The following is a 26,137-nucleotide window of genomic DNA, read 5'->3' on the forward strand; positions in this document are numbered from 1 at the left end:
ATAGTCTGCTTGAACTGGTTCATGRTTTTGACTGTGGATGTCTTCGTGTCCCTGGAGTATTTGAAGCCTCATGGGAAAATCAAATTTCAGATTTTCAGAAATTCAAATTTCTCTGATGAAGCAGGCTCGGTGAACAGTTTGACTAAGCAACAGAGCCATATGCAAGCGTTATTGGCTGTGTTTCTGAATATTCCTCCTCTTATTTAAAAAGAAATAAAAAAAAGGAGAGCAGAAAATAATTTGCCATTTGTTACTTAGTACCAGGGCCTCGAACATGCTGATCTAGTGTCTAGCGCTGAGCAGTTGATGGTCTCCCAGTTCTGGAGTGCTTTGCTTAAGAGGAAAGATGGTTTCAGATGCATCGCCCTGGTCTGCAGAGTCCTGACGTTACTCGCTTTCTCCCCAGATTGGCCTCGCACTCCTGCCTGAACTGCAAAACCAAGGYGCTACAGTTTAACGGAGCTGCAGAGATTGAGAGTTGCTCTTAGACCTAAATATTCATGCATTTATATGTATATCATTGCAACTAAAGTGTTACCCAGGGCGTCGTGCGTGCCGGTGAAGGTGATCCTGGCCCGAAAGCAGCAGCCAGCAGTTTCTGCAAGCGGTTTGTAACTAAGGAAAGTAAGTTGATGGTTCAGATATAAATAGATCATAAAGACGCAAAACTTGGGCTGCCTGGAAGGCTGAGGGTGAAATGCAGCTGACAGAACGGAATAAGTTAGTGAGAAAATGAGCCTTGCAGTCCCAGCGAGCAGTCGTAAAAGCTCAGCAGGGTGAGGAGCTGACACGAGCAGATTTTATAGGTGTCACAGAAAAGCCTGAAAAACCTTCCAAATCTACTTTTTTTTTTTCTTTGCTTTTTTTTTCTTTTTTCTTCTTCCTCCCCTTGTCTATGTGTTTTGGAAACATCACATCTACCAGAAAAACAAGGGAGCACAGCAGTATGGTGGTGCAGTCTCGCAGTGCTGGTCTAAGCCGCCCATATCATGCTGCTTGTTCCCATGCTCCCTCTTACATGTCCCGTACGGTTGCCTGCGGGGCCACGCAGCAACCTGCTCCAAGTCAAAAATAACAAGTATCTTTCTATCTTTTGTCGTTGTTGTTGTTGTTTTAAGCTGGAGTGATTCCCTGGTTCACTGCACGGCTCCACCGTGCGCCCACCCAACCGAAAAGGACTCCTGAAAAATGTTCAAGAAAGCACTGCCCGAGCCTTTGAAATGCTTGGTGCCTCTCCGCTGCAAAAAGCTTGCTCCGTGGTCTGAACCGCCTGTGCCATGCTCACATCCGCGGTGAACTGATATTATGTAAAACTGAAAACTTCTGCAAGAATTACGCAGCTCCTGTAAAGACCGTGCTTTTATTCTGGTGTCGACTTGGTTGCAGAAAGCCTTAAAACGGGAGAAATTATAACTTGCTTGCCCCTTAGGAAAAATGTCTCTTCCAAAGACGGGAATGGAGACCGGAGGCCGCACAACACCGGCTCTGCTGGGCTCTCACGGTGGTCTGTGTTACGCCACGACAGGGGAGAAGGGGCAAAACCGTGATTTGAAAGAATGACAAAAAAAAAAAAAAAAAAAAGAGTAGTGGGACTTAGTCCATTTAATAGCAAATACTTTGGCAGCTGGAGAGGAAAGGGCGCGCGCCCCGATGAGCTGTGCCGAAAGCTCTTCATCAGGGATGTGCCGGCTTGCACTAACGTCGGCTCAGGGACCTGGGACGCGGCGTGGGGACTTGCTCTTATCTCACCTTTTACACTGGCAAGAGATTAATAGCCGTTGCCTGTCTCCGTTAATTTTCTGAGCAGYGCTGATGGCACCGGCGTGTTGGAAGAAGCTTCTATCACGCCTGCACGTAAAGCTGCGCAGTCCYGAAAATCGCTCAGTTTTCTGTCGTTTTTCTACGCAGGTCACGGGAGAGGCCTAAACTCGGCGCTGTCTTTGCGGGCTCTCGCTCCCCCTCGTGTCTGCGGAGAGCTTTTGCAGCCTGTCGCCTTGCATTCAGCTGCCTTTACCTTTCTGTTTTAGCAGTCGAGTATTACGCTTCGGAGGGCTGGCTCGTTTTCGTGCTTCTGCTGCAGCAGCTCTGAATCGGTCATTAACTTCTACCCAGCTTTTCGGTGGAGGGGTCAGTCTGGCAAGCTAAGTATTTCCATGCTGTCCAGCGATAATTGCTAATTTTCATTCCCCAGTCGGGGCTTTGTTCACCTATTTCGGTGATTAGCTTTTAGTTACCAAAAGCCTTATATTTGTCGAGGTTGGAACCAGTTCTCTTCTCTGCTCTGAAACATACTGCGACACGAAATGTGTCCTTGGTTCATTGGGCCCAAAGAGCATTTCATCCCTATGCTGAAGTGGGTTTTGTAAAGCCTTCTCTCTTCTTATTAGCACTTTTCCTGGAGCTGACTACGTACCTAGCATGGTTCAGCAGCTTTCTGGTTATCTCAGCGGTGTGACCGAATAGACCATGGGACACCGAAGGCCACCAGAAGGCCCCATGCAACGGTAAAACTTGCATCTTTCTATAACAAACATTGGAGTCATGGGTGTTAGAAACCACCGTCCACAGGGTGGCAACAGGCAAACTTTCTTTTAGAGTGTTTCCACCATGTCCTCCTTGTCTTTCAGTCCAAGGGATCGTCTCTTTGGGGAAGAGGAATGTACAAGGTTTGTATTCGTTACGGGCTTAGTGCCCTAAATGGTTACAGCTCTCTCGTTAAAGTCACCTGGCGTTTTGCCATGGGATTCCCTGCTGCTGCACCCCTTCTGAAGCACCCCTGCTTCATCGTGGTACCTGGGGGCTGCGTCATTTATTTTTAAGCTTTTGTTTTGCAGTGAAAACTGGAATAAAGCTTCTTTTCACCTAAAACTTAAGAAGAACTGAAATAGTCGTAGGCCGGAATACCTTAGTTGCTTTTTGTATCTTCGTTGTGCTAAAGGAAGGTTGCAAGGCCCTAGCAGAAGGAGAAACGGCAAGAACGGAGCATTTCTTCTTTGCAGACAAATGTACTGTTGAGGTTCCTGTTAACAGATATTTGTCCAAAACTTGGAAGTTTTAACTCTTCATGAATTTTCAGTGAAAAAATGCCACCTCTGTGTGTTTGATGTATCTTAGGCTTTTGTTAGTAAGCAGCGTTATATAAAACTTGCGTGCAGGAATTGCCGGTGTATGTAATCGGCTCTCAAGCGACTCCTAAATATTAACTCCCTTGAAAATCCCTGGAGCAGCCAGTGTTTTTCCTCTATTTAAGTCTTTTGAAAGCTGAAGGGTAAGTTTGAGAAGTGACCTGGGATGGTGACGTGGTTTGCGGCATTAGAAAGTCAATGGATTCCTGTGCTTATGCTGAAGGTGTCGGTAAATAGTAGCACTGAGCTTCTACAGCATCTGAGCACCTGGAGGGCACAAATCCTTTATGGTTCTTATATTAGCTTGGAAAACCATGACTCAGAGAAGGCTAAACTACTTGTCCCTGGGGTCCACAGCAGGTAGAATATATTTATTTTTGCAGCCTGCTGTGCTGGTACGCTGGTTTTTGGCAAGTCTGTTTTTTGGGTTGCCTGTCCTTTTTAAGCAAAATTCTGGATTTTATGTAGAGTTCTGACTTTCAAATTAGCAAAACTCCCTGCGTTTAACAGGCTTCAGAACCTAAGCTGGCTCACCTATGACACCAGCAGTATGTGAGATGGTTTTGAGGTCAATTCTTCAGCGATATGAAAACACCACCAAAAAAAAGAAAAGAAAAGAAAAACACAAACTTTTTCCAGTTTCTGTAAATTGAATCAGGTGATGATGCGGTCGAAATGTATCTGCTCGACTTCAGTCGTGCTTGGTTGCGCAGGTATTGACTCTGCTCTTAGGTGTCTTTGGTCAGAAGACTTGTGTCACCCCGCTTGGACTTCTTCTCACCCTTAGCTGCGTGCGACCCTTTGCTAGCCAGAACCAGCAAAATGCAAAATGTCTAGCACTTAAAATAGTTCGTTTTATCAGAGAACAGCGCGCGAAAGGAAACCTGCGGAGCTCTGCTGTCCCTTTAGYGCAGACCAAGGGGAGGCCCGGAGTGACGCTGTAGAAGATGGTGGTTTCGGCAGCCCGGTCCCTTAGCAGGCTGCCAGAGTGGGCAGAAGAGGAGCTCACGAGCAGCCTTCCTCCGAGGGAGAGAGTTAGCGAAGGGAGGTTTCTGCAAAACATTGCACCAAATAAAAAGCTTTGCTTAATGACGTGTGTTTATAAAGCATGTTTGTACTGGAGCACAGGTAGCATGTTTCAGTCGGACAAAGAAACGCTTGTGCAAATAGTTTTCTGAGGAAYAGCCAGTTGGTTCCTGGCAGAGGAGGGTAATTTCCATCGCGGTCCCAGCTGGCTCCACCAAGCCACGGTGCCGATGCGACCTCAGCTTTGGCCCCATTTGCTTCATTAGYGGAAATGTGCTGTTAAAATACCAAAATGGGTTCAGGCAAAATGGGGCAAAATGGGCTCCTTAGTTTCCGATTGCAGAGCCCTTCACTGCAYTGAGCGACCCCGAAAGGTTGCCGTTTAATTAGAAACGCCGGCTCGGGTCTTCAGCGGCGCAAGGCAGCGACACCGTCGTTATGTCCACGGACGGGCACGGGTTGCTTCACTGCTGCTCCTTCCTGAGACTGGGCTCAACACAATCATCTGAAAACGCTCATCTGCTTCCAAACGTCCCCATGGGATCATGCGGTTCAGTGGTGACCGTGTTCATTTTAAAGCTGAAAGCATCCTTGCAGCGCTGGAGCGGTCCATCCACTATTTTGTTCAGAGGTTGCACCAAYTTTTAACGGTGCCAGCCATGCTGTTTCGTCAAGGAGACACCTAGCCCTAAAAATAGCTGTGCCTCCTTGACCTTGCTTCGTGCGGGTTTGCTTATTGATCATGGTATCAGCATTTCGGTGACGCAGGCGGGCTCCCGAGAGATGTCTCCCGTGCGCGGCAGTGAGGCGGCCAAGCATGCGCTCTGCTCCGAGCCCAAGCTAAAGGTCGTGCAGAGCCTGGTTCACCCTGAAAGGCCAGCGGAAAAAAGTGATCCGGAGCGGAGGAAGTCATCCAGCGCAGGATTTTTGACGGAGATGAGGAACTAAGTGAACTTCTGGAGGCGGCTGTCTGGTCCGGACGCTTGACTCATGAGGCTGATGTGAAGGACGCTGCTGGAGGACGCCTCGGTGCCGCATGCGCCGATGAATCCTATCTGAGTTGGGCTCGGCCACCGTTGAGCCCTTTGCGTGTTCGAGTAGCCGTCCCTTTGCTTGGAAACTTTCAGCTATGGAGAACTGGGATGGCAGCGCCAGCGCCTCTGCTTTCCACGTGCCAGAATGGATGGTGAGTTCTTTAGCTCATTACTTTAATTACCGCACAGCCGACTGATTGCTACCTCGTTTCTTAAGGGCGCAGCTCGTTCTCAGGAGGCGTTAGGCCAAGCTCCGTTCTTGCTCTGCTTTGGTGTGTGATGATATTTAGCCAGGATGAGAATCGTTAAAGCCAGAGGCTGACGAGCCCCGTTAGACCATCTCTGCCAGGGCAGGGTTATTCTTCAGCACGAGCTGCCTTGTAAATGCTCCAGCGGCACAGGAAAGAGTCCCTGGTGCGGTGCCCTGTCTTGCAGATACATTACATTAAGAGCTAATTCTTGTAGCAATTTGGGACCAGTGGGAAGGAGGAGCGGGAGAAATTTTGCATCGTGTTCAGAAGACGGTTTCATCAGCTGCAAGATCAACGTAGCAAGACTATCTTGACTACTTGATTTTTCTTTTTATCAAATAGGATTCATTTTTTACCAAATAGGATTTTGTTGTTGAAATTGCATCTCTATTACTTACTGCAGTCCTCAGGGCAGCGTGCACCACTCAGCTTCATGTTGATAGTTAAAAAGGTTGGAATGGAGACTGGCAGATATCAGAATAAACTCTTCTCAGCTTTGCTTCTCTGATGGAAAGAATTCCCAAAGTAGTTGAAAATATAACAACTTTGTTCCGGAAAGTAGGCAGCACTTGGAAGACAAGYGGTCACGTAGCTGGAGGTCAGCTTCATGTGTCCTCTAAGGGCCTGTGCAATGTATTTTGGTTCAAAAACGTTCATGATACTTCAGAAGCACTGAAATTCCCTATCAATATCTGTTGTATCTTCCTTCCTAGGTTTCTGCTCATATTTTTCTATTTCTATTTTTATATATATTTCTATATATTTCACATATTCATATATATTTCATATATTCTAATATGGTTCATATATTTCTACTTCTATTTTTAAAGTCATGGCTCTTGGTAGTTCTTCTAAAAATATTTTAGATCACTATAATTAAAAAGTTTGGATTCTCATATATACACATGTAAAGATATTCTCACTTTGCTGTTTATCTGTGTATACAGTGTGTGCATGCTGATTTGATCTGAACTTCATTATTCCCCTTAGTATCCTACAGTATGTACCTCTAGCATAGGTTTCTTAAACTTTATGGATTTTTGCCCACTCCTTTTGCAAAATTACACTTTATCATCTGGCTTCTCACATCACATATTAGATTTTTATAGAATTGAATTCTTTCATTCTTCGATCCAAACTATCTCATATTTATATCAGCAAAAAGGAAATTAATTTTTGCATTTAAAGGTTAGTAGCGGTAAAACGTTGCATGATCTACAACTTTATTGTTTCAAATGTGGGTGTTTTGTGCTTCGAAACAGCTTGTAAAGTATGGAGTCCCATTTAAAAGCAAGCAAAAAGCCTCCATAATTTCCTCCTTTATAATTCATGAGTGTTTATGAGGTTGAATCCGATGCCCCTGGGATCAGGGCTGTGTGACAGAAACTTCGTTCAAATGCAACGTTTTTTTATACGGCTCTAGCAGTTTCTTTTTGCAGTGTGGACCTATGTTTTTTAAGATGGTTTAAAGCCGCTCTGGTATCCGACTGCATCTGCGAAGGGCTTATAGTTATGTCCTCCAGCAAGGTTTTTAATCAGTATTTTGACTCAACTAATTTGCATTTTATGTGGTTTCTTGGGCCAGCGTGGAAGTGAACAACCACATTTTAAGTAATGATTAGCCGAGGCTGTAAAATGCTCATCTTCTTTAAGGTATTTATTTTAAGCAGTCTTTTATACTCGTGTTTTAATATTCACGGACTTTGAGAAGATTTAAGAAGTGTTCCGACCAAGATCCTACATATACTACAACACCAGTTTTATTACTTACAGAATAATAATATTAACAATTTGTTAACTGAATAATAATCCCTTCTGCCTTGCTTATCACAAGTACAAGCGTTGTGTAAAGGTTAAAATGCAAGTTCTCCCGTAGTCTGTGAATTTACGGCTGGGAGGGGATTTGCAGCACAGCCTCCTGGTACGATCTRGGTTTGCAGGGCTGCATCCGAACTGTTCCTGGGCTGCGATGGAGARCTGGAGTTTTACAGGCCTGAGGAACGATGCAAGGCAAAGTCATTTAATCTGCTGAGAACCAAATTGGAGGTCATAGTATTTCCCTAAYTGGGTAGAAAATCCAGTGTCAGCTTCTCATATATAGTCTATAACTTGGATTTAACGTTGGCATTGAGCAAATATTTATTCGCTCTGGTCAGGGGAGCCCATAAGAAACTTCATTTATGTGCAGTTGTAGCACTGTATTTCTCATCCCAAAATAGATGGGAAGAAAATAATGAGATCCTGAATTTTCGAATCTGGACCTTTTAAAATTCTGCAACCAGTGAATGCGTGAAGCAGAAATGCTGCTTTGACTCTGCTAAGTGTCGTCTTTGTGAAGGTTTCGGTAATTTCGTGTTGTGTAATTGAGTGATAGTTTAGATAATCTCTAATTACATAATCTCTAATAATCTTTAGATAATTGGTAGGATAGTCTTTCCCTATAATGGTAAGCAATTTTGGGGGGGAAAGCTTGTTCTTCTAGATTGTGTAGTAGCAAAACTGTCAAACTACTATCCAGAAATGCTTTTTAGAAAGCGTATGAAGGGGGCTGTCAGATTGATATAAAAGAAAATAAAATGCTTTTATGAATAATCTGATCTAAACGGAAGCTGCTGCCGAAGGGGAAAGTCATTTCCCACCCGCACCCTCCCAGCCGAAGCAGAAGGATTTCTTCGGAGGGGCTTCCCTGAGCTGGCGCGCCGGTGACGGTGGGACATGGGACCCCGGGTTTCCGTCAGATACGGGTCTCCGTAACGGCCCTCTAAGGTCCCGCGTGAGCTGAGGGCAGTGGGAAACGCACTGACCGGTGGAGATAACGTACTCATTCCTTGTGGTGACTCAGTAGGTGTTTTCCATCCCTGACTTCTGTGATCCTACAGTTTTATTTTTCTTCTGACTGTTAAACACAAATTGCCCTTTTGTTGCCTAAGCAACTCGAAACAAAATGGAAATAACTTCTCCTCTTTTGCCTGCGTTGTCATGGGGCTGCTATGAACAACAGACCCAGGGATGACGACGGGATCCGTTTTACGGCTGGGGGTGAGGGGGGAAGTTTCTCCATTCCTTTTCCTTTGGCGTTGTCCACCCAGGTCCCCCTGGTTTAGGAGTTTGTTCTTTTCCTTGTTTTGAAAGCCTCCTTCCTATTCCCTCCAGTTACCCTCCAGGGATGGCTGTGCTCGTGTCGATCGTGCGTCGGATGTAAATGCTGCCGTTTGCTATCCCAGAAGCGTAAATAAGTACTAAGGTGTCGGAAGAGCTTGGTTTTACCTACAGAACCTCTTCCACCTGCAGCTTGGTTGATGTTGGCCCAGGGGGATTTTTTTTAACGAAGTAGCCTAGCAGTGGGTGTCGTGGGGGGGGGAGTTTTTTTTAGGTCTGGATGAGTGACGTATTCCCAAACTATCTGAACCTGGATGCTTGGTCCCGTTGAGCCACGAGGGTGGGAGGAATGGCTGATAGAAATGGACCGCGATTCCGTCCTCACTAGCAATCATCTCAGAGGTCTGAGGACTGAAATCATCTCAATCCTAGTAAAATACAGTAAATTGTTCAGCCACGGTCTGGTATTTTCACTGTGAGTTAGAAATACGCTGGGCTGGGAGTTTGCAAAGCATGGGATAACCGTCTGGTGGTGCGTGGTCTTCAAGAATCAGGCAGGTCACTTGGATTTCTCATGCATTTGGACGCTGCTTTGGCCCAGGTGGTTAACTGCTCACTCCTAGACAGCAGAGGGTCTCGCTATCTGTCATCTTGGAGGTGAAAACAGCCTTAGCCTGGCAATTCTCAAACTGTTTTAGAAAGAAGACCCCAAAGGGTTAAATTGTATGCGGTAAGCCTGGAGTTAGACTCCATGTGACCTTTTGGCTGTAGAGCTGGAATCTTAAACACTTGGAGCTTTAGTTAAAGTTTTGGCTCAGCGAGCAGTGTTGTCAGGATTACATATTAATTTAGGGCATGTGAAACTATGGAATAAGTGGTTTTGGACAATCCCTTTCTTGCAATGATATGATCTAGAAATCTGAGCGTCGTTAAGGAGGTGGATTAAGAAGAGAACAGAAGCTACCTGAAACACTAAAGCTGAAGGTTACAGATCATTTCAAGCAAGGAGGGAGGAACGTCATGGTGAAGGAGAAAACAAAATTGATATTGCAGAAAGGGAGTACTTCCCTTTTCGGATGCATTTCAGATGCTCACACCTGATGTTTACATACCCATCTCCAGTTTCATGGTGGAAAGTGGAACAGGAGACGGAGTATCTGGCCCGGCCAGTTGAGTACTGCGTGCCGCGCTGTTGTAGTAAAGCAGCTTTTCCGTCCCGAACAGCAGTGAGACACCAGGAGGAGGTTCCAGAGTCTGGTCTCCAGCCCGGGTCTGGGAGCTGCAAGCCCTGGGCTCAGGCTGCCCTGCCGCGAGCTCGGGCAAACGGCTCTTTTGTGTCTCCATTTCATACCTGCAGGCAGGAGCAAGGCTTTTCTCGAGGGTATCAAAAGCTGTGACTACGGGTGAAATGTTTTTCTTCTGAGGCAGAATTGCTAGGAAGGGTCACGTAGCATCCGCACGGTCGTGTCCGTCACATCCGTTCTGATTTAAGCTGCGCAATTATTTCCATTGTAATCTTTTTCATTTGTAGACAAGTGAGTAAAACTCATCAGTCGGATGAGAAATTTTTCCGTCGAAAAGAGACTTTCTAGCTGCTTTGTCACAGGAATAACCAAATAGCGGCCGGTTGCAAGGCTCACAAACTTGACGTGTTGTTTTATGTGCGTGTAGATGTGTTTTAATTAGGTGCATAACTGGCTCTGTCGTTCGCAGGTTTGCTGCAGGTGGAATTGTAAGCTGTTAGCAAAGCCGTACTAGGTGCCAGCGTCACAGAATCGGTAGCCCCTGTTGCTTTTTCCCGCTGTTCCTTCAAAAAAAGGAAATCCACAATTTAAGAAGCTAACACTACAAAAACGCGGTGTCCACAGAGTTTACAAATTCAGAGACTTTACAAAGGTAATTCCTCTTGCAGTGTAAACCCTGTAGATTGCGCAAACCATTAAGTTTTCATTTAACAAATTTAAAAAGCATAGGAAATGTTACAAGCCCCCAACATGGCTAAATTAGCGTGGAGAGCACGCCATATGGCTGAATTAGCACAGAGTTGCAGTAAGATTGTCCTTCAGCCTTGTTTAAAAGGTAGTTTTTAATTATGCATAGCTCATTAAATTGTAGTGACAACTTGGATTTTACTAGGACTGAACGTAGTTCTCCCTGGTTTTATTTCAAGATTGAGCCAGATTTCAACTCACAGAAGGTCCTTGAGTCGTGGACTGCATCACTGGAGGGGCAGGAAAGAACTTCATGTTTAGTATATTTATGTAGGCTTTTAATTTTAATGTCTTTGACTTGATCTTCACCACAAAAAAGGCTTCCTTTTTCCATGGAGAGCCATTTGAATTAGCTATCTCGACATGAGATCCTAGTGGAAAAAGTAGCTTCTGCCTTGGTGGTGCTAGTTAAGGTTAGCTTCCTCCTCCCTTTTCAGGCCTTTCTTAACTAGTTCACACTGAGATAGAGTAGCATCTGTTAGGATTTTGCATGAAGACAGTTGTTGATAAAATTCAAAAATAAAAACTTACTTCGAAAACACAGCTTTGACTTTAGTCTTATTTGATGCAGATGGTGTTAATCCCAATCTCAAATGTCCTGACATATTTCCAGATTGAGGAATGACTTTGCCCTTGTGCGTTTTTAAGCCACCGTTCCTTTCTGTCGTCCTGCGCGGTTGGGTGGCACTGCTGCGTGTTGACAGCAGGCGCGTTGCCCCGCAGAGCTACCCGCAGCGAGCAGAGCAGCTGTACCTCATTTGTGAAGGAGGCATCTCTAGGGCTTAATGCAGAAGATAGATAGAGTTGGGGAGGTTTGCATGCTGTTTCCAGTTATTCTGCAGATTCCTTAAAGCAGGAAATTCTGGTTTTCCCCTTCTCAAAGCAGGTATACGCTTTCATATTTCCCAGGATTTCTTAGTCTTAAAAGTTTACTGCTCTTAGATTCCTTGAAATATAAAATTCCATTATGGCCCATGCTGGTCTGCAGAAACACTCCGCATGGGCACTCACCAGCAATGTTTTCCTGGAAGCATTTTCCCTATCATGCTATACTATCCATGGGATAACATCAGCAGCTATCGAAGAGCAATATAATATCAAATCACTGATAAATTATTCCCAAAGCATGTATCTGTACTCGTACGTGGGGAAGAGCTGTTTGCCTGTTTAGTTAGAACTGGACTTGAGGTAAGTTGGCCGTGGACTGTAGCTTCACAACACCTTCTTTTTTGGGAGTAAATGTGGAAGTTCTGTATAGAAATTGTCTTGGGTACATGGTCAGGGACAAAACAAGCATCTCATCCGACCTCTCCGTGGGACTGTCCTTTGCCCTCTCCCCGCGCTGGTGGGTACCTGTACCAGGAGAAGAGGCACAGTCTGACTCATGGACAGCTAGGTGGGAGTTAGTGATTTGGGGGAGGACCAGCACTGTTGAGAAGGCTTGGCTTGACCCTTCCAAGGACGGAGGGCTCTGTGCTTGCTGCCGTGGGGGAGGAAGGGAGGCTGGCATAATTAAAAAACACTTTGCCATTGAACAAATGCCTTCATTGTTTCAGTTGCTCATTAGTTAATTTTGTTCTAATGAGGCTCTGTTAAGGTAATCATCTGACATTGGGGAGAAAGAAGGTGGGGGGAGAACCCAAGGTAAAAAGAACCTAATTAGCAAGTTAATTATAGCAAGCAAGGAAATGTTCTGGTTATATAAATAAGCTATTGTTATGCACACACAAGCCAGGCCATGTTAACAACTGCTGCTAACTGCTCAGAGGTCAGGCAAACACTGTAATTCAGCATAAACCAGAACCGGGGCTTGTTTTGCGGGACGCGGGGAGGAGTGCCTCATTACGTCTTGGGGTTCTTTGCTGCCAAAAAGGGCCCTTCAGAGGGAGCCTGCAAATCCGGGCGAGTGTAGCCTTCCCCTTACCTTCCTCCTTCCTCCCGCCCTCTCCCTCCACCCGAGAGCTGAAACCAGAGCAGACAGGATCACCGGTGCTGGGAGGTATAAAGGAATGGCCAGCCGCTAGCCCGGACTGGAAGAGTTGCGGAAGGGCCCTAGGTAAGACCATCATGCCGAACAAGAAGAAGTACAATGTGAATGGAGATTCAGGGATTAAAGCCCAGGTGAGGGCAGCATTTAGGTACTGTACTCTTGTCTTTCTACTAAAAAGTCCATTTGTTTTTCTCTCTATACCCCCGCTTTTTTTCCTTCCCTTCCTTGCTCTTCCCCAAAATCACTTACTTATGGGATTGACTCGGCCCCTTCACCAGTTAGGTAGAAACACGATCTCCAGAGAACTTTTCTTCATTTTCTGCCAGGAGGTTTGAGACGGTGAAGTGTTGAGCCAAATGTGTTGTTCTAGGGTTGTTCTTCAGACCACCTGGAGCAACATGCAGGAGTAAATAGATTTCTGAGCAGGGAGGCTGCCTGTGATTAATCTGTATATTAAAACCTTGGACGGCAAGACTTGCTCTTTTGCTCTGTAGAGCGGCGTAGAGCTGACCTTCATGGTGGAAATCCTAGGCAGCTTCCTCAGGTAGAAGTGTAGCTTATCTCATTTAAAATGTAGTGAGCATGTACATGCATTTAGAAGTCATTAACCCTTGTAGCTCTGGAAGTTAGGTTTGAATTGTTTTTCCTGCTGGAGGTACATGGTTGTTAGAAGCAGCAGCATACATATAATTACAGAGCAGGTTGGCCTCCTAAATCCAAGTATTTGTAGTTTTCAAAGGCTTCACCATCTGTCATTTGAGCATTAACTCATGCAAAGTTGGCTGTTAGGTTAGAGAGGTTTCTGTTTGAGTTGAACAAGTTCCACCAGTAATCAAATAACTTTTCTTGTGCTGGGCTTGAATACCAGGTCTATGATGCAGACAAGGTATAGCGCGATCCCGGTGCAAGCGGCACACAATATATTGTGTGGTCGCTTTGCTGAATAGTGTGCCACGTAGTATAGTTTTAACTGAGACTTCTCCATGCTATTCTTCCGACTGGATTGAGCGTGTGTTGCTGAAATTTCAACTCTAAATTGAAGACCTGTTGTGGAAACTGTCTCGAAGGTATACCACTGCCAGCACTACTATATGTACCTATGCACGCATGCATGCAATAGCACTGAAGGTGGATACAATAGTTGTCCTGAATAAGTCAAATTCCATCATTCGCTCTTGCCCACCCTTGTCTGTTATTCAATGGATAAAGTTAGAAGAAGATGGTGAAATGTTATGCTAGTTAAAAACATACCTGAGACTTGACCTGGAAGACACCTCTCCCCTGCGCACCATGATGCTGCTGCTGTTCTGGGGCCCGGGTGGCACTTGGTGGAAGTCAGAGCCTTGCTCAGCTGAACCCTGCTTGTGGCAGGACTTCATAAAGTCCAGTTTAGTTCTGCTTAATTTGGTCCATGGCTTATTGTGCTTTTCAGCATGTAGTTGTCTACCTGTCTTACATCTACCAGTACCTTGAGATATCTGAATGCAATTATAAATATCACTGTTCTTAAAAAAGTAGTTGCAATGAATATCCTTGAATAGATGATGTTGGAAAGAAAAATGTTAACAGAACTTCTTGCAGAACTCCTGAAGTCGATAATACAAATTATTCACCCTTATTAGACTTCCAGCATGTCTCACTTTGCCTAGAGCACCATATCTCTCAAATAAGCTGGTGCTTTGATGAAGCTGTTCAGCTGCTGAGGGATTTGTTTTCAAAGAAAAAAAAGTTCTTTCAGGCTAAGAAGTGGTGTTAGAAAAGAATATAAAACGTGGCTTGTACGTGCAAAGACCCTACCTCACGTGGATTGGAGGTGTTAATCTGGAATGCAACTCCTGATTGTAACGTCAGTTCGACATGCTTTTTGCTGCGTCCTTCCTGATCCGGCGTAATTCTGATGTTGTTTACTTTAAGATTAGCAGAAGAAAGACCTGCGGGTGCTGCGGCACATGTTTTTGCAGGCCTTTTCCCTCCTCCCCACTAGCTTTGACTGTTTGTCCCAGGGCCAGGTCAAACTTGGAATTCGCAGAGGAATCTGAAATAGCCACCAGAGAGCTCCATCACCTTTTCCCTTTTTTCCGTCTTTTTCTAGCAGGCTCCGTGCCGTGGTGCCTGGTGCACTGCAAGTGCAAGTTCTCGCCTGACCTTCTCTGTGTCCCCCGAGAGCTGAAGAGCCACCCCGGTATAGTCGTGATGGCGAAGCGTTTGCTTGCTAGCCCGAGAAGCAGGATTGGGTCTGTAACGTGGGCAGACCTTTCGCTGCAGCGTGCAGTGCCGCTGCCTAAACCTCGGGGCTCGAATTGGAGTTCCTAGGAAGGGATCCAGTTCTTTATGGCTAGATGACTTCTTTAAACAAAACTGACTTCTCAGAATACCCCACGGTTTTAGTTAATGCACTCAATTAATGGCTTTCAGTATTTTGAAGATGTAAATATTTAATCCCTTTGCACCAGACTGAGTCGGTTTATGCCCATAGCAAAGTCCAAGGAATTTTGCAAGTGGAAATTATATTTTCAATTTCACTGAGATTTAGCACAAATCATAAACATATTTGGAGCACTGGTGGTTAGCTTACAAGACGATAAGCACTGGGAGTTAAAATACATTCTAAAACTGTAGGCCTGTGTGCTGTGTAACCTCGGACGGGGCAAGTAGACTGAGCAGCTGTAGGATCTATTAGAGCGCGTGTAGTAACTTGTGGGTCCTTTGCAGTCACTGGCTTAAGGTTGTTACTGAAGTGGGTAGCAGAATGGGACAACTTGGAGCTTTTTCTTGAGCTGGGCTGATAGATCCACGTCAATGGGACATTGAAGGTCTGAGGACGGGGAATAGGCGGTGAAGTTTCTGTTGTAAAATCCCTAGTAAACCTCTGACCCTATCTGGCAGTGATGTCTTCTGTAAAAGCGGTTGTTTGCTTTATGTGAAAACCTGGATTTAGGCAGTTTCTAGTAAGCAAATATTGGCTGTTTGGCCTTCTTGCTGATCTTTTCAACAGAGGGCAGGAGCAGAACAAGAATTGGAGAGAGGGTCTGCTCTGCTAAGAGATGCTTCATCCAGGAAAGGCTTGAAGCACATGGGCAGGGACTGGCAGGGAACCTGTTCTATTAATACGAATGTTAAATGTTGTTTTACCCTTAAAAGTGTCTAGATAAAAATGACACCTCTTTGCTTGTCCCTTCTGTCCTCTGCATGCTTTGGAGTAGATCAACTTGGCTGACTTAAAATAGGTATTTATCTCTGCTAGCCTGGCAGCTAACGCAGCTGTAATGCATGACAGGGCTGAGTCTGTCCTTGCCCTGCACCGTATCAGACCAGCTTGCCAGGTGGTACTCAGCGGCTTGCAAACCTACTGATGGTCTTGGGGGGCTTCACAGGCCTTACTGGGGAGCCTGGCTGCATCTGTAAAATCCTAACTGGTTGCTGATGACTGAAATGGAAATGGGTTTGATTCTTCATCTCAGTTTGAGCAGGCTGGTATTTCTAATCCACTATCAATTTATCGCAATGAGATGAGCACCATTAAAAACGTTAGCGGGTAAATGCAGAATCCCACAGAGCATTAATGTTGTATCCATTACTGTGCTATTACTGTGGGCATTGCTGGTAAATAATATTGTTAGTTCCTATTTCCTTCTCTCCGATTTGGATAATTACATTTTGCCAGGCTGGTGTCCCACATCACTTCATTTACATGTCTTATCCTGTGGTTACTGCTTGTGTCTTTTCCTTGACCGTGGTGACCACAGTCCTGGGCCAACTTTTGAGACCATGAAAGAGAGTAGTTGCTATCTCTCTCTCTCGCTCCCTTGGCATGTTTCTCCAGGCAGCCATACTCCCATCAGTTCCAGTGGCCCTAGATGACATGTCTAATCTTAAATGTTTCTGAATATAGAATGCAGCTGGAAGTGGCATTCATTACGCAAAGTGGTTTTTTTTTGCCTTTTGTGTTTTGTTCAGCAAAGAAAGGGCATCTCATACTAGTCATGACACTAAATACAGCAAGACAGATCACTCTCCTCATCAGTTCCACGGATTTCTGCAGGCCCTAATATCACTCTCTTGTGACTAATAACTTTTACTGGCATCATTTGGGAAAAATAAGTTTATGCGTAACGGGAACAGAAGCATTTCAAGCCTTCTAATTTGTATGCTTGTAGAGGGCTACAAGAGGAGCTCCAGGGTATTTATAAACCTGTGTTGGGTGGAGGAGGGCCTGAAATTAAACTAAGCCAACTTAGGGTCCCCTCTCCCCACTTAAATAATAGACATTGCAATTCAGCCTGTAACTGAAATGATGTTACCGTCTGCTCAGACACAGACTTTGGGTTCTGAGAATTACTTTGGGTTCTTGGACTTAATCTTCTGTGTCAGACTGTTGGGTTTTTTACATCTGATTTAATCAGAACTTTCTCTCAACAGATCCAGTTTGCTGACCAAAAGCAAGAATTTAACAAGCGCCCAACGAAGATCGGTCGCCGTTCACTTTCCCGTTCCATCTCGCAGTCATCAACAGATAGCTACAGCTCAGGTTTGTGTTATTGCCAACTGCATCCTATTACAGTATCTTTTCAAACTGCAAGATTTTTTGTCATATGTTTCACTCACAGTAGCAGGTCAAGGATCTCCCCATTCTGCTTCATAGTCAATGGTGTTGGAGGGAAGGCATGGAAAGAGGGTTGTTGCTTTTTTCTCATCTTCATCTATAGTTGGATAGAAAATTAAAAGGATTTCTTAAGCAGGATCTAGGTTTAAGCCAAGGTTTAAGTTTCTCTGATATTCTTAAAATGTCTGAACTGTCATTATAAACCTCGTGTACAATTGCTGCTGGTCTTCCTCCTCTCTTTTGCTTTCTTTTCCTTCCAGGCTCAGCAAAACGTTGTCTCAGTTGCATCCATGCTTGCATATCATCTTTCCTTTGCATGAGCTTACCTGTTTTTGACTAAATCAACGTGGATTGCATTGTAGCTTCACATTCACCTACTGCACATGAAATTATAGACTCTGGAAGAGCAGTACATATAAAGGCCACACATATGTGTCTTCTGTGTTTTTCCTGAGACACAAAATACTACAATCTGCTGGTATGTGAAATGAAACTTCTAGTGAAAGTCAGACTTTGCTGTTCAGTCTTGCTACCTGTACTTACAGGAATTTCTGGAGAGAGAGACTGGGAGGTTTATTTATTGGGTTTTTTTTGTTTTGCTTTTAATTTCAGGGATCTTTTGAAGCTTTAAGTGTATTTATGAAGATTAGTTCTGGAGAAACTTGATTTCTCTGGACTAATATTTGGTGGTTGTGCAGCACTGTCCAGAGATCTTCAAGCTTTGTTCTCCCCTGCAGCCAGTTCATTCCTTTAAGAACATGGCATGCTAAAGTTTTATCATGTTCCATGCAGGTGCTCAAGTTGTCCTTTGCTTCTTTGAGCATGTTTAAGTTTCAGTTTATACAACTGAAACTTGATTTGTGGAGCAGTCCATGAATATTTCTTAAAACCCAGTAAGACTTAGACTCCCCTGAAAAACAGATTAATTTTGTTGAGTGTCCCATTCTTCAAACATTCAAGGTTTAAAGCTGATGCAAAAAAGGTTGCACAAAGGCCTGAAAACAAATCTCCAGATGGGAATTGGTATTTTTTCTCACGGGATGGAGTGCAGCTTCAAGAGAAGACTGCTAAAACTTGGCTTGGCTTTGAGAGTGAGTGAAGAAGGGCTACCTGCCACGGTGGCACCAAAGTGAAGCTGCCCTGCACCTTGTAAACAGTCTCTAGCACCAGTTTATTCAGCAAATAAGTCACTTGAGGCCGCAGCATGTTGAGAGAATTCAGTGTCATTACATTTTCCAGGTTTTAGGAGTGTCGCTGTTTCATTCTGTAAAACATGATGCCCTCCAGTGGCATCTTCAGCTAAACCTACTGTAACAGACAAGTAATACCAAGAAGAGCCAGACTTTGGACCAGAGCAGTATCATACCTCACCCCTCAGGGCTTCTAATGCTTGTCACTGAATATGTCACCAAATACTGTTACTGTTGTTGGAGAGCTTAAGTCAATTCAGGAGCTAGGTATGAGAATTGTGGGCTTTTCAGTGTTCTAACAGCTACTATTACAAAAGGAATTTAGATCCAGTTCCTAATCCCTCAAGGACACAGAATGCATCTGTTCCTCTCCTGGTCCCGAACCCTTAGCCATATCAAAGAAGATGCAGAAGAAATCTGTTTCCAGCACACATTGGAGAAGAATGAAGACTTCAGAAACTTGAAACTATTGAGAGGAGATGTTATTCCACTTTTCCTCCAGACTATGAAGGCAAACAATCAGACCTTTCTGGTGAGATATATCAGAAGTCACACTGGGCATGCAGGCCGAGTAGTGGCCAAGGTGAGATGCAGTCCACCACGCCTACAGCTGTGGCTACCTCAGTGCACAGAGCAGCACAGCTTCAAGCATTAGGTGTTCTGGGGGAAGTGCAACCAACAAGCAGAAGTCTGGCTTTATGCTAGTGCCATGGGAAATAGAGAGAATTCACAGTGAGGCTCCGCACAATCCTTTACAAAGTGCTGCCCTTTAGTTTCTGGGCATGAGATTGATTGGATTTGCCGTATACTTGGTAGGCCTTGCAGCATATTTGAGGAAAAAGAGAGTCTGCATTTTTGTGTGGATGTCGGGTAGTTCAGAATGTCAGAAACCACAGGAGCTCTAGGGTACATCCTTCTCTGACCCTCTCAACTGGAATACCTTGTGTATGACAAGAAATAATTCTGATTTGGGGGGAGATGAAATGTGAACCACTGTGGATTTTTGATTGCAGAATTTGCTTCCCATGGACAGATGCCAGTATGCACAATGAAAGCAGACAGCTGAAAATCAAATCTGAAGGTAGTCTGCATACATCTGCCATTTGTGGATCATGCATTAGCACATTTGAGGTGGGTTTTTTTGCCAGACTTCACCTGCAGCTTTCAACTGCATCTCTGATATTGAACAGAGCAGGGCAGGGCCTGAATGCTTGCACGGGGTTGTCCATACTTTTAAGCTGCTTGCATGACCTCAGCGTGCTTGGCCTGGGACAGCCAGCATTCTCCCAGGCAATGCCCAAATGTGGTTTAGGGTTAGCACGGGTGAGGGATCACTGGTTGTGGCCACCTTGTTATGGAGGAGAAAGAGTTCAGATGTCTGGATGTGAGCTGAATTGTGCTACATCAGCCAGCCTCAAGACCAGAGAATAGTCCCTGGCCTGTTATATTACTATATTACTCGTGTAGATATAGCTTACAACTACAGCTGAAGCTGATGCCCATTTGAAGTCTTATTAGGTCTTGGCTGCTGAAGATTTATAGAATGTCCCTATTTTTGTGGCCTTCCAATGATGGTAGTTGCCATAGCCTTTTGGGAACAAACAGGATAAGGCCTCTTGCGTGTGACACGTGGTTTCAGGAAAGCTTGAAGCAATTTATGAGCTACAGGTTATACAAGCAGTTGCTGAACCCTTTCTTATCATTTCTCCAAACTCAGCAGCAGGCACTGTCTAGAGAACATGTGCAGAGCACTGTGTAAGGACGCAATGAAGCATGAAGTTATCCTCTCTGCCAGCAAGCAAAAAGTTATGAACTGGATATCACCACTGAAGGGTGAACACATTCGTATTACAACATTCAGGAGCAACCTGACAGGTTTAAACAGAGACATTTTACTTAACTGTGTGTGGTCGCTGTAGGATGCCTCCACAGAAAGGGTATCTTACTCCTCGTAGACTGCTGTAAATAGACTTTGTGCACAGGAGGGCAACGCCAGATGCACAAACTTGCACCTGAACAGAAGCATGAATCTAGGCAGCTTACCAGATGTCTTCCTGATATAAGAGTATAAAACCTCCTGTGTGTTTCTCTACTCGTTTTTGCTGATTCTCAGGGTGTCGGAACGAGGTGGGACAAGACCAGTGTGTTAGATCACTACGTTAAAGGAATATTATCAGTTCTGTTATAAAGGACTGATCAGTCTCCTGCCCATCTCCCATTCCTTCTGGACATAACGTATCTCAGAATGATAGTCAGCTCAGACACCTGAACAGATTAATATTAAGTGGCTTTGTGGCCCAGTTGTATAGCCCGTAACAAAGATCTTTGCCTGCGTGCTAGATTTAAAACATGCTAGATCAGTACATAAGTCTTTCACATTTGTCACAACATAGCTTTAAAAGGTAACTGGTAGTTGCAAAGGTAACTGGTGGAAAAGTTGTGGCTGTCCTGTCTTCTCCGCTCCTGGCAGAAATGTGCTCATTTGCAGAAGCTGTAACTACTGAAGATGGTGATCTGACCCTTTGCACGTCTGCAGTGAAAGCCACGGACAGTTCAGTGGCTCTGTCTCCGTTCCTGTGAAATCAGCAACTGTTCTTTCGGTCTCCTCTCCCAGCTCTTGCTTTGTCCCTTCTTTCATGCTGCCTAGCATGCCTGGAACAGTCCCCAGAGACCCTCCTTTCTCCTGAAAACCTGCTCCTCTGCATAGCCGCTGTGCAAGTCTCTCAGATCTTGTCCCATACTTGAGCCATTGCCTTCGTCTTTCCAAATGTAGCTACAGAGCTTTTGCAGTAGTGTCTCGATTCATATTTTTGGAAAGCAATCTGTGCACGTAGTGTGGTCTCTGCAGAGCGTATGCAAACTTCCCCTGGAAATTTGGGGGCAGCCTGGTAACAAAAAGCCTTGATCGTTTAATAAGTTGAGGTTGACTGTTTTTTTCCTAATTCTCGGACTCTCTATTATTGCAGAAGAGAGGTCCCAACAGCTGAGTGTGGGGCCTTCCCTCCCCCACTCAGCATGGGCAAACACCAAGGGAGCTCTCTGTGTCCCCAGAGAAGCAAGGAAGACGTGGTTAGCTCCTCCAGGTGGAGTAGGGCATTGGCCCATGCCGCTGCGCTGGGCTGCTGTGTGCCACCATGGTATAACCCACCCTGCTTTGCCTGTGCACTGTGTGAGCGCTCACCATGCGGCCCAGACGGTGCCCTGTCTCTCCCACCGTGGCTGTGTTTCCACCCAAAGGGCTTTTAAGAGAGATCGAGGAATAACGCATGCTGTGTCTGCTCCAGAGAAATATCAGCCCAGGCTCAGTTTCCACTTCATAAACCACTTGGATTATGTTTCTAACATTATCAACTTTGATAACATGCTCTCAGCTGGCATTAATGATTAGACTTCTCTAATACAGGCCTGTGATTAATATAATATTTGTACAGTTTTTACAACTCCATCTGATATCTAATCAGCAGGGTATATTTTATATAACTGTCATTTTTAAAGATTAATAGGGTAATTATCCTGGCTAATGCCTTCATGTTTGCTCCTGATCCACAGCTGAAAGAACTTTGAGTAACTTGGGGGAATTCTCCTCCGCCTCTTCCACTTAGCATCTCCTGCTAAAGCATCAGCAATTGCAATTAATTAGTTTCTGAAAGTACTGTATTTTCACTCTAATGAAAGGTGCTAGGTTGACAGTCAGGATGGAAGACTTCAGTTCCCAGGACAGTTGCAGTATAGATAGAAGTAAATCCCGTTAGTATCTCTTGGCTTGGATATTTTGTCATTCTCCTGTCAGGGCTGAGCAGTAGCACAGTCTAACAACCTGTGAAGCACTCCTGAAATGGGAGAGGGCTAGAAAAAAAAAAAAGAAACACGAGGAGAATAGACAACTGATAACGGGGGGGAAGAGGTGTGTGGATGGCAGGCTCAGACATGGACTGGGAGGGCAAACTGGTAGGGAACACTGAACGCTCTTGACGGGACTTAACCACTCCCAGAAGGTGTCCAGGGAGATGGTAGATGCTGCCCAGTGGTTCTCTGCTTGGAGGCTCAAGTGGATAAGGGATCATGAGGAGGCCCCACACTTGCCAGGATCTCCATCAAGCTTCCTCCTCCAGGTGACCAGGCTGGGCAGCTCGGCCAAGGCCAGGAGCAGCTCCCATGGTTTGGATGGGGAGGGCATGAGTGGAGAGGTGAGCAAAACCCGACTCTCTGCTGAGACGTGCCTAGTTGTAGGACGGTCATCCTAGCATCTGTGTGCAAAATGCCAGGGAGGTGACTGTGCCATCTTAGCGATGCAAAAATGTCCTGGGTGGAAGCTCCAGCTCTCCTAAACCAGCAGAGGCACTGCTGAACGTAAAACTTTATCACTAGGTTACCGTAAAATACTAAGAATGAAAATACTAGCAATCTGTGCTGATTTGACAAGTTAAAAGTGAAAGTCTCTTATTCCTTTACCTCTGCCATAAGCTACCATTTTTCTGTTATCTGTAGCACAGTTGTTGCACCTGCTTCACTTAAAATGAGTGATCTTTCTCACTGGGGACATTAGTTGTTTTCTTTGCCAGTTGGGAGTGAGATGTAAGCACTACATATCCACTAGCTGTAGTGTCAACCAACTCACCTAATAAACCGCTAGTTAGACTATGCAGGGGTGTTCTCACGAAGTAACTTGCTCACGGATGAAGACTTGTCCACTTTTAGCATCTGCTGCTACTCAGCTCTTCATCTCCGGCAGAAGCATCATCATGCGACGGTTATTTTCTGCTGTCCCGTGCTTGATACGCCCGGAGACGTGCTGGGGTGTTTAACAGCCAGGTGACTCGGGCAAGTCTGAGAACGGCACCAAGCTGCAAGTGCGGCTTTGCTCCAGCCTAGGTGATGTTCGGCACTGACGCAGTGGCGTTGCATTAGGCAAATCGCTTAGATTTCAGTAACTGTTCTTTCCCCTTCTGTAAAACTCAGATAATTCTTATCTGCCTCTAACAAAGATTTTGGGGATTAGCTAGTTAATATCAGTCCGGCGCTCTGAAACGCAAAAGAGCTAAGCATTGTTTATTGTGCACTGCATGCACGTTAAGGGGGTACTGAAAAAAGATTAGAACGGTAAGTCTTTAATAAAGGCGATTGACTTCATTCTTATGCTATTTCATAACTTCAGAGAGGTTATACAGAAAAGAAACAAGGTTTGTCTGTTTATCCTGGAGTGGGCATTTCTGGGTGCAATAGAAGTGCAAGTCAGAAGGGGCAGGTTTCCCTTCTTTCTTGCTCTTACCGATGTCAGTCCTACAGATGAGTGGATCCTAATCTCAAATATCAGCAGAGCTGAACTTTGCTGAAGGTAGATTCTGAACCAGTCTTTGCTGGTTTAGGACACTTCCAGTCTGCAGATGCCGCCTTATCCCCCAACACTTTTCCACAGGACAGCAGTGGCTGGGACCTGCTGCCGTTTTCATGTTGCTCTGTTTGAAATAATATAGTTCATATTAAAAAAAGAGTACATGGCTCTCTGGAGTGTCAGTCTCCGTTATGGAGCTTTCATTAGGGTAATTTGAGGTGAAGTTTAGGAGACTAACTGTATCTTATCAGTCAGTTGGATATTTCCAGATTATAGGTACTAGGTATCCTCTCCTTTCTGTAATTGTTTTGCATTCTACAGGAAAACAAGGACAATATTTACTATTATACATTATCATTATGTTACTCTACATTAACAATATTAGTATAATGACTATAGTGCTATATAGTATATATACTTAACAGTAAAGAACCGTCTGCATGTGAGAATCTAGCTACCAGCTAGGTTTATTTAGGCTTTGTTGCAAAAACTACTTTCAGCCCCAGAACTGAGATCTGTGGTTTTAAAGAAACCTCTGCACAGATTATCTGTCTTCAAGGAAATAATTCTACTTTAACTAATTAATCCTGGAGTCCTTGATACTACAGTTAGGTATTATATAACATGCTCTTTCTTTATTAAGACAGGCTTCCAGTCTTTCAAGAGGTGCCTTAGATGGTGCACAGAAGGTCACCTCCTAGAAACATGTTGCCATCAGCGCGCTGTTTGCAGGGTCAGACTTGCCTTTCGCACCCCGCAGAGGAGAGTCCGTTTGCAGAGAAATTTCAGCAATGTATAATTCTTCTTAGTAAGCGGATTAGACCCAAACAGGTCTTGGGGAGCCTGGCACATCAACAACAGCAGCAGCACTAAGCTTTTTCCCTTAGGAGCATTCAAGTACTTCATGCAAGCCAGAAGAGAAACTAATCAGCTTGCTGGGTGCTGCATGAAAGACAAACCAATGGCCATACTGCAGGGAAGGGTTTAACTACCTGGTGTGGATTTTCTGACGTGAAAATGCTAACAAAGGCATTGAAATGCTAGCTAGGAGGGTTGCTTGTCTATACTTCAGGTTCCCTGAAGGGGCTATCAGTATAAATCTTCATTTGGTTTATACCGATGCCATTTAACAGAGGTCTGGATGCTTCAGGAAAGCTTTAACTGGGAGCACTGGTGATAAGACCATGGCTTCAGCCATGAAATTCTCTCCCTGAAGTTATGCAAGAAGCATTCTACCTCTGTGCCCCCTTAGATCCTTTGGCACAATTTGAGCACAGAATTGGGATGGAAAGCTGGAAATCTGTACTGACTGATGTAGGGAATTCAGCTTCAGTAGAACAACATCTTTAAGCATCTGGTGCAGATCATTGCCTCTTGGAAAGGGTTCCTGAGTGAGATTCTGGCTCACATACGGTGTGACATATCACTCAGAATGAGTAATTGTTCAGTTTGACTATACAACATTTCCTAGTTAAATTTTTTTTTTAAACTAATTCTTCCCTGCTGTCTTAGAAGAAAGCTCTTCATCTAACAAAGTCTAGTCAAAACTACCACTTCTGGCATTTGAGGTCTTTAGGGCACTGAATATTGCTTATCACACCCAGTGTGGTCAATGGGAGAAGAGATGTCAGTTTTAATCCACTGAATTCCAGATTTGTGTAATGCGGGTCAGTGTTACTCATGAGTGTGCCTATACTGTCATTTTCTGGCTGATACATGAGGTCGAAGGAATTGGTGAATTTGCAGGAACTGGTGGTGTTAGTTCCAGGGGAATCACCTACCAAAGAACAAGGGTTCAGTTGTGTTGAAGAGATCCATTACAGGTGCCCCAAATACGTAGGATAGGGAGGAAACCCTACAGCAAATCCTAGACGACTAAGGCAGTCTGCTCTGCTGGGCCTAGAAGCTGCAATCAGCGGTACAAAATCCATGTGTTGGCCAGTTAACAGTGGTGATCTTGAGAGGCCAGTAGTGGGGCTGACACTGCTTGACGTCTTTATTGACAACCCGGACAGCGGAACAAAGTCACTTTCAGCAAATTCACCGATGATACCGAACTGGGGGGAGCCATCGATATGCTGGAGGGTAGACCTGCCGTTCAGAGGGACCTCAGCAGGCTGGAACAACGGGGTGACAAGAGCCTCATGCAAGACTTTGCATTTACCTTTGTTGAACTTCATCCGGGATGGGATAACCCGGTGATACAGGCTGTCACTGACTGTCCAGAAAATAGCTTTGCAAGAAAGGAGCTGGGGTTCCTGGTGAACCGTGAGCTGGATATAAGCCAGCAGTGCACTCTTGCGACAGTGAAGGCCAGCGTACCAAGCTTTATTAGCAAGCGCGTAGGCAGCAGGTTGAGGAAAGAGTTAATTGTCACTCTTTATTTGGCCCTTGTGACTCTTTATTTGGCCCTTGTGAGACCCCATCTGGATACTGGGCGCAGTTTAGGGCTACCAAAGACAGACATTAACGTACTGGAGCGAGTCTAGCGAAGGC

General features: G+C 44.9%; 1 protein-coding gene across 3 annotated transcripts in view; it reads left to right on the plus strand.

The window, feature by feature from the left end:
- AHCYL2 (adenosylhomocysteinase like 2) overlaps positions 1-26,137 on the plus strand; it is a 107,054-nt gene that overhangs the window by 50,850 nt on the left and 30,067 nt on the right. Inside the window, exons 1-2 of one of the 3 annotated variants that reach the window (XM_026091160.1) lie at positions 4,739-5,337; positions 16,936-17,044. In XM_026091160.1, coding sequence (XP_025946945.1) covers positions 5,281-5,337; positions 16,936-17,044 — 166 coding nt within the window. In that variant the 5' untranslated portion in view covers positions 4,739-5,280. Of the gene's footprint in view, positions 1-4,738; positions 5,338-10,412; positions 10,432-16,935; positions 17,045-26,137 lie in introns of those variants that run through there. The other 2 variants (XM_026091162.1, XM_026091161.1) reach the window with 2 other exon arrangements.

The sequence above is a fragment of the Apteryx rowi genome, unplaced genomic scaffold (assembly GCF_003343035.1).
Source record: "Apteryx rowi isolate R43461 unplaced genomic scaffold, aptRow1 scaffold_9, whole genome shotgun sequence".
Taxonomy (NCBI): Eukaryota; Metazoa; Chordata; class Aves; order Apterygiformes; family Apterygidae; genus Apteryx; species Apteryx rowi.